The 14,994-nt window shown below is 50.9% G+C and overlaps 2 protein-coding genes across 2 annotated transcripts; one reads left to right on the forward strand and one right to left on the reverse strand.

The window, feature by feature from the left end:
* Positions 1–3,785, reverse strand: nme2 (NME/NM23 nucleoside diphosphate kinase 2). The gene is given in 5 exon segments (NM_001005140.2): positions 1–176; positions 2,351–2,463; positions 2,593–2,694; positions 3,224–3,353; positions 3,753–3,785. Coding segments are annotated over 4 exon segments (465 nt in total). The 5' UTR covers position 3,353; positions 3,753–3,785; the 3' UTR covers positions 1–55.
* A 4,266-nt stretch (positions 3,786–8,051) lies between these two features.
* LOC100145486 (uncharacterized loc100145486) lies at positions 8,052–14,479 on the forward strand. Its single transcript, NM_001126937.1, is given in 4 exon segments — positions 8,052–8,290; positions 11,832–12,836; positions 13,532–13,564; positions 13,671–14,479. Coding segments are annotated over 4 exon segments (1,218 nt in total). The 5' UTR covers positions 8,052–8,160; the 3' UTR covers positions 13,721–14,479.
* The last annotated feature ends 515 nt before the right edge of the window (positions 14,480–14,994 follow it).

The raw sequence follows: 14,994 nt of genomic DNA on the forward strand, positions 1-14,994 counted from the left end.
GGCAGGATGGTAACACTTTATTGGAGTAAAGAGGTAACGGAAGGCAGAAGGGGGCTCAGTTCTCGTACACCCACTCGTGCGCGCAGCATTTGTACTCCACCAGCTCCTTGTCTTCGAACCACAGGGCGATTTCCTTATTGGCACTTTCCACGGAGTCGCTGCCGTGAATGATGTTCCTGCGGGAGGGAAATGGAGTGAGAGACGGGTACAGATTGGCGCCACTTCTACAGGCCTCTAGGGTGGCAGCACTGCCAGCAAATACACCCCCAGCCACATACACACTGGCACCTTTGTACCAGCCACTCCCCAGCCTGGTCTGTACAGTTCCATGTAAGGAAGAGATAATATCCGGTGCTGGTTTCCCTTTGGGCTAAACATTAACCCTATCTGTAACAATGGCCCCTTTATTGGAGCTCCCTATAGATCCTCTCAGGTCCCTGTCTGGGTTTCACATGAGGGGTGGGCGTGTCCTAACGGTCCCTGCCAGAAGCACAGTAGGAGGGGGAGAGCCAATCACAGCCCTGCACTCACACAAGCACAGGGAGGCTTCAGTTCCCTATCAGGTCAGCCTAGCTGCTGATTGGTTCCTATCCTACAGTGCAGGGTACGGAGGGCCGCCGGCTCCCCAGCTCATCCAGAGAATTCAGCCAGCAGGAAGTGGCACAGATGGGCGGGGCTAGTGGGGTTTTTGTGGAATTTCTCAATAAATCAGTCAGAAACACAACTTTAAGCACAATCCTTCTATATCTAGAGGAGTATAATTCACTGGTACATTCATCATTTTTATAGGATATGTCTCCTTTAAAAAAAAAAAAAAAAATAGTGTTTCAGGCTGATTTATTGGAAATATCTCCAAAAACCCCACTAGCCCCGCCCATCTGTTCCACTTCCTGCTGCCTCCTTGCCCAGGCTGTGCAGGGGGGGCGGCACTGTAGGATAGGAACCAATCAGCAGCTAGGCTGACCTGATAGGGAACTGAAGCCTGTCTGTGCTTGTGTGAGTGCAGGGCTGTGATTGGCTCTCCCCCTCCTACTGTGCTTCTGGCAGGGACCGTTAGGACACGCCCACCCCTCATGTGAAACCCAGACAGGGACCTGAGAGGATCTATAGGGAGCTCCAATAAAGGGGCCATTGTTACAGATAGGGTTAATGTTTAGCCCAAAGGGAAACCAGCACCGGATATTATTCATAATTGCCTACAGGGTTTTTTTTTTAGCTTATCCTGTATGTCTCCTTTAAACCTGTGCCTGTCAGGAATACAATGGAGGGCGGGGCTAATTGGGCAGAGGTGCGTGTCTGTACATGGCTCAGGTGTAAAGCGGTGCATTTATTACTTCCAAGTTCTAGAACTAAAGCCCCTAAACAATATGCTGTATTACAAATATAGCGCACGGCCCCCATCAAGGGTTAAGAACAGTATTCTAGAATGTTCTGCTCCAAATATCCCCTTACAGCACTTAAAGGGAATCTAAAAAAAAAAAAAAATGAGTTGCGGTAAAGCAGACCGGCAAACCCCCAGCACTTTCAACAGCTTTTTGCAGGAAGTGTATAGTCAATTAACCCTATGGCTGCTGACTTGAGCCAAAAGCCTGGTGTTAGCAGTTTAGAACCACAGAAAAGTCAAACCGCTACATATACCCAATGAATAGAAATTGCTCAGAGAAGCACCCTTTACAGCAATTCATTTTTGGGTTTATATCCCCTTTAATATTTAGCAGCTAGAGAACTTCCTACAGGGAAACCTGCCACATCAGCCGAACTGCCCTCCCAGACTCCCATGGAGCAGCTTTCTGTGTGCAGATGGGGGGGTGGAGGGAGTTATAGTTTATAAAGGGACAGCCGGGCCGGAGCAGAGCAGACTTGGGGCAAGAGGGGTAACTGAGCTCATCCAAGGTTATACAGAGCATCTCAGCACGACCCATTTAGGCATAAGCCCCGGGTGTAAGAGGTTCTGTAATGCCACTGCTCCAGTTATTCTCTCCAGATGAACAGGATTTAGAGGGTTAAAGAAAACCCTGAGCCGGGTAGACAGATGCAGAGCTATGCCAGGCAGGGATTGGGCACAGCCCCCACTGAATTCTAACAGAGGAAATGAAGCTGTGAGGAAGCAGCTGGAAATAAATCCCCCTGTGAGCAGAAGCAGCTGTTGGCGCTACTTAGTTCTACAGACCTACTGCTCCCCCGTGGGCCTTACCTCTCTGCTCTACTCCCCTGCTGCAGGGACAGGAAAGGGTTAAACCGTTATACAAATGCCACCAGCGGGGCAGCTAAAGATGCCAATACAGAATGCCAGGGGCCAACACAACAGCCATGGGTATAAATGCCCTAAGGAGAGTCCATTGGTACCTACCTGCCAACCTGTATGCAGAAGTCTCCCCGGATGGTGCCAGGCTTGGAGTCGGCAGGGTTGGTCTCGCCAAGCATCACTCGGCCAGTTTTTACCACATTCAGTCCCTCCCAGACCTGCAAGGGGGTAAGAACCACGTTAGCACCTTGGATCACCCTAGGGTTACTGGTCTGTCCATAGTGAACCCATAAGGGGCTGGGCAAGAAACAGGGCAGCCATTAATACGACTGGCACATTATACTCACCATGGCAAGAACGGGGCCAGAGCTCATGTAATCAACCAGTCCGGGGTAAAATGGCCGATCCTTCAGGTCGATGTAGTGCTGCTTGAGCAAGTCTTTAGAAGCCTGAAGAAACAAAGGCACAAAACCAACTCCGGTATCTGTGCCGGCAGCTGCAGATTTAACCCTTTACGCTTGGGGCAGGGGGCTAATAGGCTGCAGCTTGTTACACACTGAACTACAAGTCCCAGATAATGATGTCAGAATATGAAGGGCAACACACTTCCCTGGCACCTAAAGAGTCTCATTCAGTGGCAGCGAGTCACGTTCCCTTGTACACACCCGGAAGCGCAGCAGCCCCGGCAGATTGAGACTTGTCACTGGGAGGCTTAGGCACCCCGCAAGGTCAAACAGCACCAAGCAAACTGCCCTACACCCCACACCGGGAGGGGAAACACAGCTGAACTGGGGTAGGACATGGTGCAGTGTGGGTAACAAACTGGGCATCAGGTGACAAACCAGGAAACTCTACATCAGCAAAGGTTATTAGTAATGCCGCAGCCTACACCGGCTTCCATGCCGCCACCTACCCGGCTTCTAAATGAGCTGCTCTGTGGGTAACAGTAGCCCTGGGAGACGGGGCAAAGTCACTTACCTGCACAAACTTCATGGCAACCAAGTAAAAACCCTTCTGCTCGAACCGTTTGATGATTTCCCCCATGAGGCCGCGCTGGACTCCATCTGGCTTGATGGCAATAAAAGTGCGTTCCTTGTTGGCAGCCATCCTGCAAGGAATGTGGGACATTAGCACTGGGCTAGGGATGGAGGGCCCCCACCTTACAGGATAGGGCTGGGGCAAATAGCTGGGGCAACAAGGCATGGACACAATAAAGAACTGGGGAAGGGCAAATAACATGCAGGCACCCAATGATCTAACAGCACTACAGCCACAAGAAGGGCTTCCCAGTCACAATGACCCCCCCACACAGGAACTATTAGCTCAAACCCATCTGGGAAACAAAGAGCAGAAGCCCCTATCCCCCTGGTGTCCCACAAAGCATGCTGGGTAACTAACTAGACGGGAGACTGCCCTAGCAATGAAAGTGAGGCGGTCAATGCCAAGTTAAGCCACAAAGCATGCTGGGAACACCCATTGGCCGCTCTGTAGCAGCCGCACGACTCACTTTCACTCTCCGGGGGGCAGGAAACCAAAGAAGACAGAACGCCCGCACAGGCTGTTTATATAGTGCCCCCTGCGTCATCGAAACCTACTCTTCTCATTGGCTAAGGAGAGGGTCTGGCGCTGCTTCTAGAAGGGGAGGAGTAAGTATAAAGTAAAACGAACTCTAATTGGTTGAATACGCGCAAGTTCGCTATTGGCAGCTACGTGACTGCGCGTCTCCTGTATAAGGTCTTTCTGTCCCGGTGCATGTTGGGTAAGATGCAGAAGTCCTGAGGGCAAGGGCAGTGCCGCGGTGCATGGTGGGGAGGCGCTGTACACGTTACATATATTATATACATTACTGCATTAGCCTGACACTGAGTAACTAAGGAGGCTGTTATTAATGCTTACAGGCATTTCCCCTGATACTATCTCCCCTTACTGTGCATCTTCCTGTATTGTTATATTTTTCCTCTTAATAACACTGGCATTTAACATTTTTAATAGCTAGACTAGTAAAATACCAGCCAGCTTCCAGCTCCTATCCCTGACATCATCTTGCCTCACTATATACACAAACCTACAGCTCCGAGTCTCTTCTGCTGACGCCATATTGCCTTACAGAGCATTCTGTCATGGCAGCAGTCCTGCCCTGCTTTATGGCTGAGATTCTAGCTATCTGTATAACAGAGCATTCTGTCACAGTGGCACAGATCCTTTCTGATCCCCCCATTGTAAGCAGCAGTCCTGCCCTGCTTTATGGCTGAGATTCTAGCTATCTGTATAACAGAGCATTCTGTCACAGTGGCACAGATCCTATCTGATCCCCCCCATTGTAAGCAGCAGTCCTGCCCTGCTTTATGGCTGAGATTTTAGCTATCCGTATAACAGAGCATTCTGTCACAGTGGCACAGATCCTATCTGATCCCCCCATTGTAAGCAGCAGTCCTGCCCTGCTTTATGGCTGAGATTCTAGCTATCTGTATAACAGAGCATTCTGTCACAGTGGCACAGATCCTATCTGATCCCCCCCCCATTGTAAGCAGCAGTCCTGCCCTGCTTTATGGCTGAGATTCTAGCTATCTGTAAAACAGAGCATTCTGTCACAGTGGCACAGATCCTATCTGATCCCCCCCCCCATTGTAAGCAGCAGTCCTGCCCTGCTTTATGGCTGAGATTCTAGCTATCTGTATAACAGAGCATTCTGTCACAGTGGCACAGATCCTATCTGATCCCCCCCATTGTAAGCAGCAGTCCTGCCCTGCTTTATGGCTGAGATTATAGCTATCTGTATAACAGAGCATTCTGTCACAGTGGCACAGATCCTATCTGATCCCCCCCCCATTGTAAGCAGCAGTCCTGCCCTGCTTTATGGCTGAGATTCTAGCTATCTGTATAACAGAGCATTCTGTCACAGTGGCACAGATCCTATCTGATCCCCCCCATTGTAAGCAGCAGTCCTGCCCTGCTTTATGGCTGAGATTCTAGCTATCTGTATAACAGAGCATTCTGGCACAGTGGCACAGATCCTTTTACATGAATCACAATTTTCCATAGGATAAAATAGCCTTTTTGGAGTTCCCTATAGATCCTCTCAGGTCCCTGTCTGTGTTTCAAATTAAGGGTGGGCGTGTCCTAATGGTCCGTGCCAGAAGCACAGTAGGAGGGGGAGAGCCAATCACAGACAGGCTTCAGTCCCCTTTCAGGTCAGCCTAGCTGCTGATTGGTTCCTATCCTACAGTGCCGCCGGCCCCCCTGCGCAGCCTGGGAAAGGAGGCAGCAGGAAGTGGCACAGATGGGCGGGGCTAGTGGGGGTTTTGGACAAATTTTCATTAAATGAGCCCGAAACCCATTCCTTCTATACTTAGATGAGTACAATTCATTGGCACAATATTGTTTTTCACACAATATGTTCCCTTTAATAAGTAGCTAGAAATAGACTTCCTGCTGTGCAGCAAGTAGACAACATCTCCACACAACACAGTGAACCTGTTTGTAACCAACCGTAGCAGTTACTTATTCTTCTTTCATTAGCCAAAGTACTGTTGGCCCTTACAATGGCTGAGATGTGGGTAAAGGGGCAGCAGGCAGCCAATAGGGTGTAAGTGCTAATTAGTTCAGCAGGGGAGGCTGCATTGGTTGTTAATCTAATTCACTTCATTGTGTTATGCAAACCCAGGTCAGAGACAGTGAGTTTCACTTTCAGTTGATTCCATGGGGCAGGGGTTTGAGTACAAAGGGCCCTTCCAGGGGTTGGGGAGATGGGATGCAGTATTTCCTGCTGTTGCATAAATCAAAGTTCCTGTAAGGGCCCCAGAGTTCCAACTAGGGTTTCAGTTAAGGCCCCGGTTGAGTGTTTGGCACATTTTATGACTTGCTCCCACACATACCTGCTCCTTGTTCCCAGTCTGCTGTAAATAGAAGCACTACATGAAGGAAGATACTACTACCAGCTAGGGCTGCCACCTCACCCCTTTAATACTGGCACATATTGAATCCACATCCTGAATGGCTAATCAAACTTTAATTTAGATGCATTCTGCAGACTGAAGTGATTTATGTGCAGCCATGCAGCATGCACCTTCAATTCAATATGTGGCTGGTATTAAAGGGATGAGCTGGCAACCCCACTACCAGCTAACATCTGTTTGTACCTAGCAGACTGAATGGCACAGCACCGGCAGCTGAATTCTGGTTAATTTTTTACACAGTGGATTTATGTGCCATAAACTGCTGCCCTTTTGCTGGAACTCCCACCACCACCCCTGCCCTGCTTTATGGCTGAGATTCTAGCTATCTGTATAACAGAGCGTTCTGTCACAGTGGCACAGATCCTATCTGATCCCCCCATTGTAAGCAGCAGTTCTGCCCTGCTTTATGGCTGAGATTCTAGCTATCTGTATAACAGAGCATTCTGTCACAGTGGCACAGATCCTATCTGATCCCCCCCATTGTAAGCAGCAGTCCTGCCCTGCTTTATGGCTGAGATTCTAGCTATCTGTATAACAGAGCGTTCTGTCACAGTGGCACAGATCCTATCTGATCCCCCACTGTAAGCAGCAGTCCTGCCCTGCTTTATGGCTGAGATTCTAGCTATCTGTATAACAGAGCATTCTGTCACAGTGGCACAGATCCTATCTGATCCCCCCATTGTAAGCAGCAGTCCTGCCCTGCTTTATGGCTGAGATTCTAGCTATCTGTATAACAGAGCATTCTGTCACAGTGGCACAGATCCTATCTGATCCCCCCATTGTAAGCAGCAGTCCTGCCCTGCTTTATGGCTGAGATTCTAGCTATCTGTATAACAGAGCATTCTGTCACAGTGGCACAGATCCTATCTGATCCCCCCATTGTAAGCAGCAGTCCTGCCCTGCTTTATGGCTGAGATTCTAGCTATCTGTATAACAGAGCATTCTGTCACAGTGGCACAGATCCTATCTGATCCCCCCATTGTAAGCAGCAGTCCTGCCCTGCTTTATGGCTGAGATTCTAGCTATCTTTTCCTATGATCCTAGTTAACAACTGCTGTAATCTAAATATCGTCACACAGAAACTCACAAACTTCATACTTCACAGTATAGTAAGAAATGATGTGCATGGCTGTTGGGTGAGGTTATAGTTTCCCTTTAACTACAAGACAGGATTTTCTTCTGCTCATTCCTTGACGCGGTGTTTATTTTGGGAATGGGGAAAAGCTGACAGCAATGTTCCTTACGGCCGCTTTTCACATGAAATAGTGACACCCGATACCTACGCTACACCAAAAATAACTGTTGCCCACCAACAAAATGGCATCCATGTACCACGCAGCGACATAGGCATGGCTCCTCCCCTACCCCGCTCAGCGGCCATATATTCGGGCTCCTCCCCATCCCTGAGCCCCGCCAATTCTCTGATGTAAGTCTTCTCCATTTTCCTTCCGCGGACTCCCTTCCTTATAGACCACTCCCCTATCCGTTAATGTCCGATTTTCCATCTCTTCCTCCATTCCCTACTCCACTGGCTCCTCCTTCTCAGCAACCGTCACCCTTTCCAACAGCGGAGGCTTGCATAACCACGCCTAGCTACGCCGCCCTTTAGCAATGCTAGTCTTTCATTGGCTAGCGCTTTTTCCTCCCCTTCTGCATATTACCAGTTCAAACTTCTGGCTCCACCTCCCCCGCAAGCTCCGCCCTATCCCATGACTCTGACTTCCCCCTCCCATTGGCCTAACTGAGCCATCTGGCGTCCGTCCTTCGTTTTGAGACTCCACCCACCGCTCCGTCAGAGGCGACTGGGCCCTCGCTCCTTCCTTCCTGCTGCCTCCTGTGTGGGTGAGGTTCGCTGTCCGGGGCCGCGCCAGATTGTCTAACCTCCCGCCTTGTTCCGCCCGCAGCGACTCCTTCCGCCTCCGCCAAACGAAGCCGCGTCCCGAGTAGCCCGCAGTGATTATGCATAAGGAGCACCTGGCCCAGGATGAGAATAGCAATCCCCGGGAGGGCCCCGGCAGCCGGAAGAAGGACAAGCTGAGCCCCAGCGAGCAGGACATGAACCACATCAACAAGAGCAAGGCAAAGACAGGTAGGCCCGGGAGTGCCGGCGCGTATAGCCGAGCGCTGGCCTGCTACTACTGGGGCAGGGGGGTTGGGCTGAGCTCCGGGGCTTCCGTGCACTTTGCCCATCCGAGGGGGAATGGGTGGGGGCTGGAGCAGGGGAGGGCTTTGGGGGCTAACGGGTCACTTCTTCCCAAGCTGTAATCATGGTGTTAGTGGTGCGGGGGGGCCTGTATCATCTTATTGGTTATTGCCCCTCTCTTACTGTGAGTGGGAAGCTTGGGGGTAGGGCTGTACCAACTGGGGGTATTTGTACTGTAGGTTGGGTAGAGTAGGTCTGTACCAAGTGGAGATGTGGGGGTGCTGGTACTATGAGTGGAGAGTAAAGCCGGTATACCATTGGTTGGGGTAGAGTAGGTCTGTACCAAGTGGAGATGTGGGGGTGCTGGTACTATGAGTGGAGAGTAAAGCCGGTATACCATAGGTTGGGGTAGAGTAGGTCTGTACCAAGTGGAGATGTGGGGGTGCTGGTACTATGAGTGGAGAGTAAAGCCGGTATACCATTGGTTGGGGTAGAGTAGGTCTGTACCAAGTGGAGATGTGGGGGTGCTGGTACTATGAGTGGAGAGTAAAGCCGGTATACCATTGGTTGGGGTAGGGTAGGTCTGTACCAAGTGGAGATGTGGGGGTGCTGGTACAATGAGTGGAGAGTAAAGCCGGTATACCATAGGTTGGGGTAGGGTAGGTCTGTACCAAGTGGAGATGTGGGGGTGCTGGTACAATGAGTGGAGAGTAAAGCCGGTATACCATTGGTTGGGGTAGAGTAGGTCTGTACCAAGTGGAGATATGGGGGTGCTGGTACAATGAGTGGAGAGTAAAGCCGGTATACCATTGGTTGGGGTAGAGTAGGTCTGTATCAAGTGGAGATATGGGGGTGCTGGTACAATGAGTGGAGAGTAAAGCCGGTATACCATTGGTTGGGGTAGAGTAGGTCTGTACCAAGTGGAGATGTGGGGGTGCTGGTACTATGAGTGGAGAGTAAAGCCGGTATACCATTAGTTGGGGTAGAGTAGGTCTGTACCAAGTGGAGATGTGGGGGTGCTGGTACAATGAGTGGAGAGTAAAGCCGGTATACCATAGGTTGGGGTAGGGTAGGTCTGTACCAAGTGGAGATGTGGGGGTGCTGGTACAATGAGTGGAGAGTAAAGCCGGTATACCATTGGTTGGGGTAGAGTAGGTCTGTACCAAGTGGAGATATGGGGGTGCTGGTACAATGAGTGGAGAGTAAAGCCGGTATACCATTGGTTGGGGTAGAGTAGGTCTGTATCAAGTGGAGATATGGGGGTGCTGGTACAATGAGTGGAGAGTAAAGCCGGTATACCATTGGTTGGGGTAGAGTAGGTCTGTACCAAGTGGAGATATGGGGGTGCTGGTACAATGAGTGGAGAGTAAAGCCGGTATACCATAGGTTGGGGTAGAGTAGGTCTGTACCAAGTGGGGGTGCTGGTACTATGAGTGGAGAGTAAAGCTGGTATACCATTAGTTGGGGTAAGTCTGTACCAAGTGGGTATGTGGGGGTGCTGGTACTATGAGTGGAGAGTAAAGCCGGTATACCATTAGTTGGGGTAGAGTAGGTCTGTACCAAGTGGAGATGTGGGGGTGCTGGTACTATGAGTGGAGAGTAAAGCCGGTATACCATAGGTTGGGGTAGGGTAGGTCTGTACCAAGTGGAGATGTGGGGGTGCTGGTACTATGAGTGGAGAGTAAAGCCGGTATACCATAGGTTGGGGTAGAGGTAGGTCTGTACCAAGTGGAGATGTGGGGGTGCTGGTACTATGAGTGGAGAGTAAAGCTGGTATACCATAGGTTGGGTAGAGTAGGTCTGTAACAAGTGGAGATGTGGGGGTGCTGGTACTATGAGTGGAGAGTAAAGCCGGTATACCATTGGTTGGGGTAGAGTAGGTCTGTACCAAGTGGAGATATGGGGGTGCTGGTACAATGAGTGGAGAGTAAAGCCGGTATACCATTGGTTAGGGTAGAGTAGGTCTGTACCAAGTGGAGATATGGGGGTGCTGGTACAATGAGTGGAGAGTAAAGCCGGTATACCATTGGTTGGGGTAGAGTAGGTCTGTACCAAGTGGAGATATGGGGGTGCTGGTACAATGAGTGGAGAGTAAAGCCAGTATACCATAGGTTGGAGTAGAGTAGGTCTGTACCAAGTGGGGGTGCTGCTCCAATGAGTGGAGAGTAAAGCCGGTATACCATTAGTTGGGGTAGAGTAGGTCTGTACCAAGTGGAGATGTGGGGGTGCTGGTACTATGAGTGGAGAGTAAAGCCGGTATACCATAGGTTGGGGTAGAGTAGGTCTGTACCAACTGGGGGTGCCATTAGTGGGGAGTAAGAGCCGGTATTTGTATCCTAGGTTGGGTAGGGTAGGTCTGTACCAACTGGGGGTGCCATTAGTGGGGAGTAAGAGCCGGTATATGTACTGTAGGTTGGGGTAGAGTAGGTCTGTACCAAGTGGGGGTGCTGGTACTATGAGTGGAGAGTAAAGCCGGTATACCATAGGTTGGGGTAGAGTAGGTCTGTAACAAGTGGAGATGTGGGGGTGCTGGCACCATGAGTAAGAGTTAGAATTGTTACCATAGCTTTGGAGGTGGGGTGGCAGTAGGGGTTGGTACCAGAAGGTGGGGTAAGATTAGTATTTTCTGTTGCTACAGAGGGTGGAGCTGAGGTGCCAAAAAGCAAGACAGGAAGTACTAATGCTGTGAGGGGTGATGGGTCCCAAGATTGTAGAGGGGTGAGAGGCTGTTACTGTAAGGGACTGTGGGGTAGGGGCTGCGGCCATAGTGGGGTGACACAGTGTGGGGGGCTAGTATCATAAGTAGAAGGGGTGAGGGATAGTAATGTAACAACAAAGTGATGAGGTCCAGGAGAGGAGTTGGTGCCATAAGTAGTGAGTGGAGCGAGGGCCTGTTACCCTTCATGTATATAGTCCCCAGTACCGTAAGGGGTGGGAGCTGGGGGTAACTGAGTATTGGCTGCATCATGGGGAGAGGGGGGGCATTGCACCCATGTTTACCATAACTTGGCTTGTTATCATAGGAGGCTTTGCTGGGGGGGGCACAGACGCCTAGGGGGGGCATCTCTCTGGGTATCGGTGTGCCAGGCCGTATCTCCCTATTAGAGGCAGGGACAGATCTGCCAGCGCTAGTTTCTCAGACTGATTTGGTTGGAGCCGGCAGGATGATTTGCCCCTACACTCTCACTGGCTGTATAATAATCCCATACAGCCCAGAGCTGGGAATATATTTCAGGGGGTTTTAAACAGGTGCCACACACTTCCAACTCTGTATATTTAAGTGCTAATTCCCCTTTAATTCAGTATATTTGTTTTTACAAATACAAAACGGTAAAACAGTAAATGAAATGAACAAAGGGGTCAGTACAGTAATAAATACAGAGTACAGTTACATAGAGTGCCATAGAGACAAGGGAAGGGGTTCCTACAATCTGATGATTAATTACTGGGCGTTAATGAGTTTTAACCCTGTATTTCCCGCACACAGGCTCATGGGAGTCTAACGGCTTTGGGCCGGACCCAGAGATCGAGACGTTAGCGGGCCGTACGGAGGACAGCGTCCCTCTCAGCCCTTCCAACTCCCTCAACCTGCGCCACCTGAGAGGCTGCGAGAGAGACCCGTCTGGGCGCCAACACCAGCGCTCCCCTTCCTCCCATCACCACTCCTACAGCTACTCGTCCCACCATCACCACTACCGCCCCTTCTACTCCGGCTACCGCAAAGGCTACTGGGACTATGAGAGCCAATACAGAGATGGCAAGCGCAAAGAGTGGGTGCCCAGGCCCGGCGGTGGCAGTCGCACCCAACGCCCCAGAAATCGCGAAGCCTTTAACTCCACAGAGTGCGTGGATGGGCGGCCAGAGCAGGCTGGGGTAGAGAAAGCAAAGACTGTGCCGGCCCCAGCGACACCCCGCCAGCCCTCGCCCCCGGCTAAGGAGGAGCACACAGCAGACAGCTGGGTCCTTTTTAAACCCCTGCCGGTGTTTCCGGTTGACAGCAGCAGTGCCCGGACACTGCCAAAAATCAGCTACGCCAGCAAGGTAAAGGAAAACCTAGATGGCAAAGGACTTGTGCCCAGCAGTGCCCTCCGAACCTCCAACAGCCTCCCTAACTGCCTGCTGGCCGCCAGTGTCGCAGGGGGCAATACCGACCCCACTAGCCCACAGACCCCAGGCTCCCTTTGCTCCTCCTCTTGCTCCTCCCTCTCCTCCGCTCCTCCTTCCCCTGTGAGCCAGGACAACCTGGGCGCCATATTTCAGAATGAGTGGGGACTGTCTTTCATCAACGACCCAGGGGCTGGGCAGGCACCAGTTGCAAGTCAGGGGTCGAAGGACGGGCCCGAAGGAGAGGAGGAAAGTCACGCTGCTACTCCAGTGTCTGTTTTGGATCGTCTCAACCTGCATGGCTTCTACGTGGACAGAGTTGAGGATGATGATGCCTGCCTGGAGAATCCTAGAGACTGGGAGGCCATGGTCAACTACAGTATGCAAGGTGAGCCCTCTTCCTGCTGCCACCTGGTGGCCATTATCGGGTATTGCATGTAGATAAAGGCAGATACACATAAATGGTGCAGCATTTTGGCCTGGGGGCACCTTCCTTCTGTTCAGGAGAAAGGAGAGATTGTTTCATGAGTCCAACTGGGGGACCCCTTTGGCATTTATTGTAAAATGCATCTTTTCTGCCTGGTTTTCCAGCAGAACATTGCATAGCCCAACTTGCTACGTTCCAATATATTCCTATAATTCCAGCCTAGGATCTGGGGCCACCGCTGCCTAGTGATTCTGCGCTGTTAGCAGGAGTCGGGTCACTGAATCGCCAGATCCACAACCCAGTTGTGACCCCAGTGTGGGGGTGTACAGGTTCTGGGGTCACAGTTATGCTGTTTAGACTTTTGCTGAACTTTAATGGGCCCACGACCCTTTCTCAGTACTTCTACCCCTCACTGGTACCAGGAGTAGGGTACAGCCGGGTTAGGAGCTGGGATTAAATTAATAGGAAAGCGGAAGGTGCTGGGTGCATCTTATGAGGGTATTGGAGGTGCATAAGGGTTTGTGTGCCATTGCAAACTGGCTGGGCAGACGGGACCACTGATTTGCCAGTGGGGGGTGCAATACGTTCCTTGCTTTGAAATGGTTAATATATTGCATATGTATGCACCCCTAATGTTACTGTCTTTGCCTTTTCAGAGTGGAATCTAGCTTGGACCATACACAAGAAAGGTGAGTTGGCTCCATGTGGCGGTGCTGGGTGGGGGTGCTGGGCAGAGTGGGGGGTACCAGCAGGCGTGTGTAGTAACCGCTTTCCCATTTCTTCCCCGTCTCTCAGATCCTTCCCGTGTAGTAGTTTATGCAGAATCCATGGATGGAAAGGGCTAGTCCCTGCCCCTTTCCGGGGGGCGCAGAGAGCCGCGAGAGCCACGCCCCTCCCCCAGACAGCCACGCACAGAGCCCACAGAGCGAGATTCAGGATGCCACGGAAACGGTGCCCCACGGAAGCCCCTCCCTTCCTTACGCTGCCCGGCTCTCCTGTAGGAGGAAGGGCTAAGGAGGCATCTTCTCGACAAATAGATTTTAACGCTCTCCCTGTTTATGTTCTTTTTGTTTTTGCACCTTTGTATGACCCCTCCAATGTGAGAGGTAACCCCTCCGAGGCGCGAGAGGTTTCATCCACACACTGGGCTTTAATTGCATCAGACTCCATAGGAGTTGGCTTGTTGCTTTCCCTGCAGCTGACGCCTAGCCAGACCCCTTTCTGTTCTTGCTTTTATTCTGTCGGCCGAGCCCCCTCCCTCTGTCCCACCCATCCATGCAGTGTATATTGACTGGGTGCACAGCGGTGTAGATTGCTAAGGAATCTGCCCCAACAGCTGCCCCAGGCTGGATCTGTACAAGCTCCAGTCTCCACATTTGTTGGCACGGTTTCTGTACAGGGGGCACTGGGCATAACCGGCGCTGCTCCGCTTTGTGATTGGTCAGGGCCTGATCCCACTAGGAATCCTGCATCCCAGTGCAATGCCCCCCCTTCCCTTCTTTTAACCCTATCCACGCTAAATTTCTGGCTGTGATACCAAACTGGCAATTGGTTTCCTGCCGGCCTGGGATTTATATTGTGATTAAAGCAAAAAATCTGTTTTATTACCCGGTTTTTCTAGTTTTATTTGACTGTCTCTCCGCTGAGTAGAACTCGTGCCGTGGTAACCTGTTCTAGGTCCCAGAGCTCTTGGCAAATGCTGTAGAACTTTTATGTGGCTCAGAAGCACTTTTATTCCAATAAATCATTTGAAAAAGCTTGCTGTGCTATTCTGGGGTCCCCATTACTTGTTATCAGGGGCAGTTAACCTGCCTGTTATTTAGGGGTGTGGGAGGGAATGCATGGAGACTATGGGCAGTCTATATACACAGCCTGGGATTATTATTATTATTAACATTTATTTATAAAGCGCCAACATATCCCGCAGCGCTGTACAATAAGTGGGTTACATACATTGGACATACAGAGTAACATATAAAGCAACCAATAACTGATACAAGAGGGGAAGGGAGCCCTGCCCCAAAGAGCTTACACTCTACAAGGAGTAACATATAAAGCAATCAGTAACCGATACAAGAGGTGAAGAGAGCCCTGCCCCAAAGAGCTTACACTCTACAAG

Source organism: Xenopus tropicalis, chromosome 9 (assembly GCF_000004195.4).
Source record: "Xenopus tropicalis strain Nigerian chromosome 9, UCB_Xtro_10.0, whole genome shotgun sequence".
Lineage (NCBI taxonomy): Eukaryota > Metazoa > Chordata > Amphibia > Anura > Pipidae > Xenopus > Xenopus tropicalis.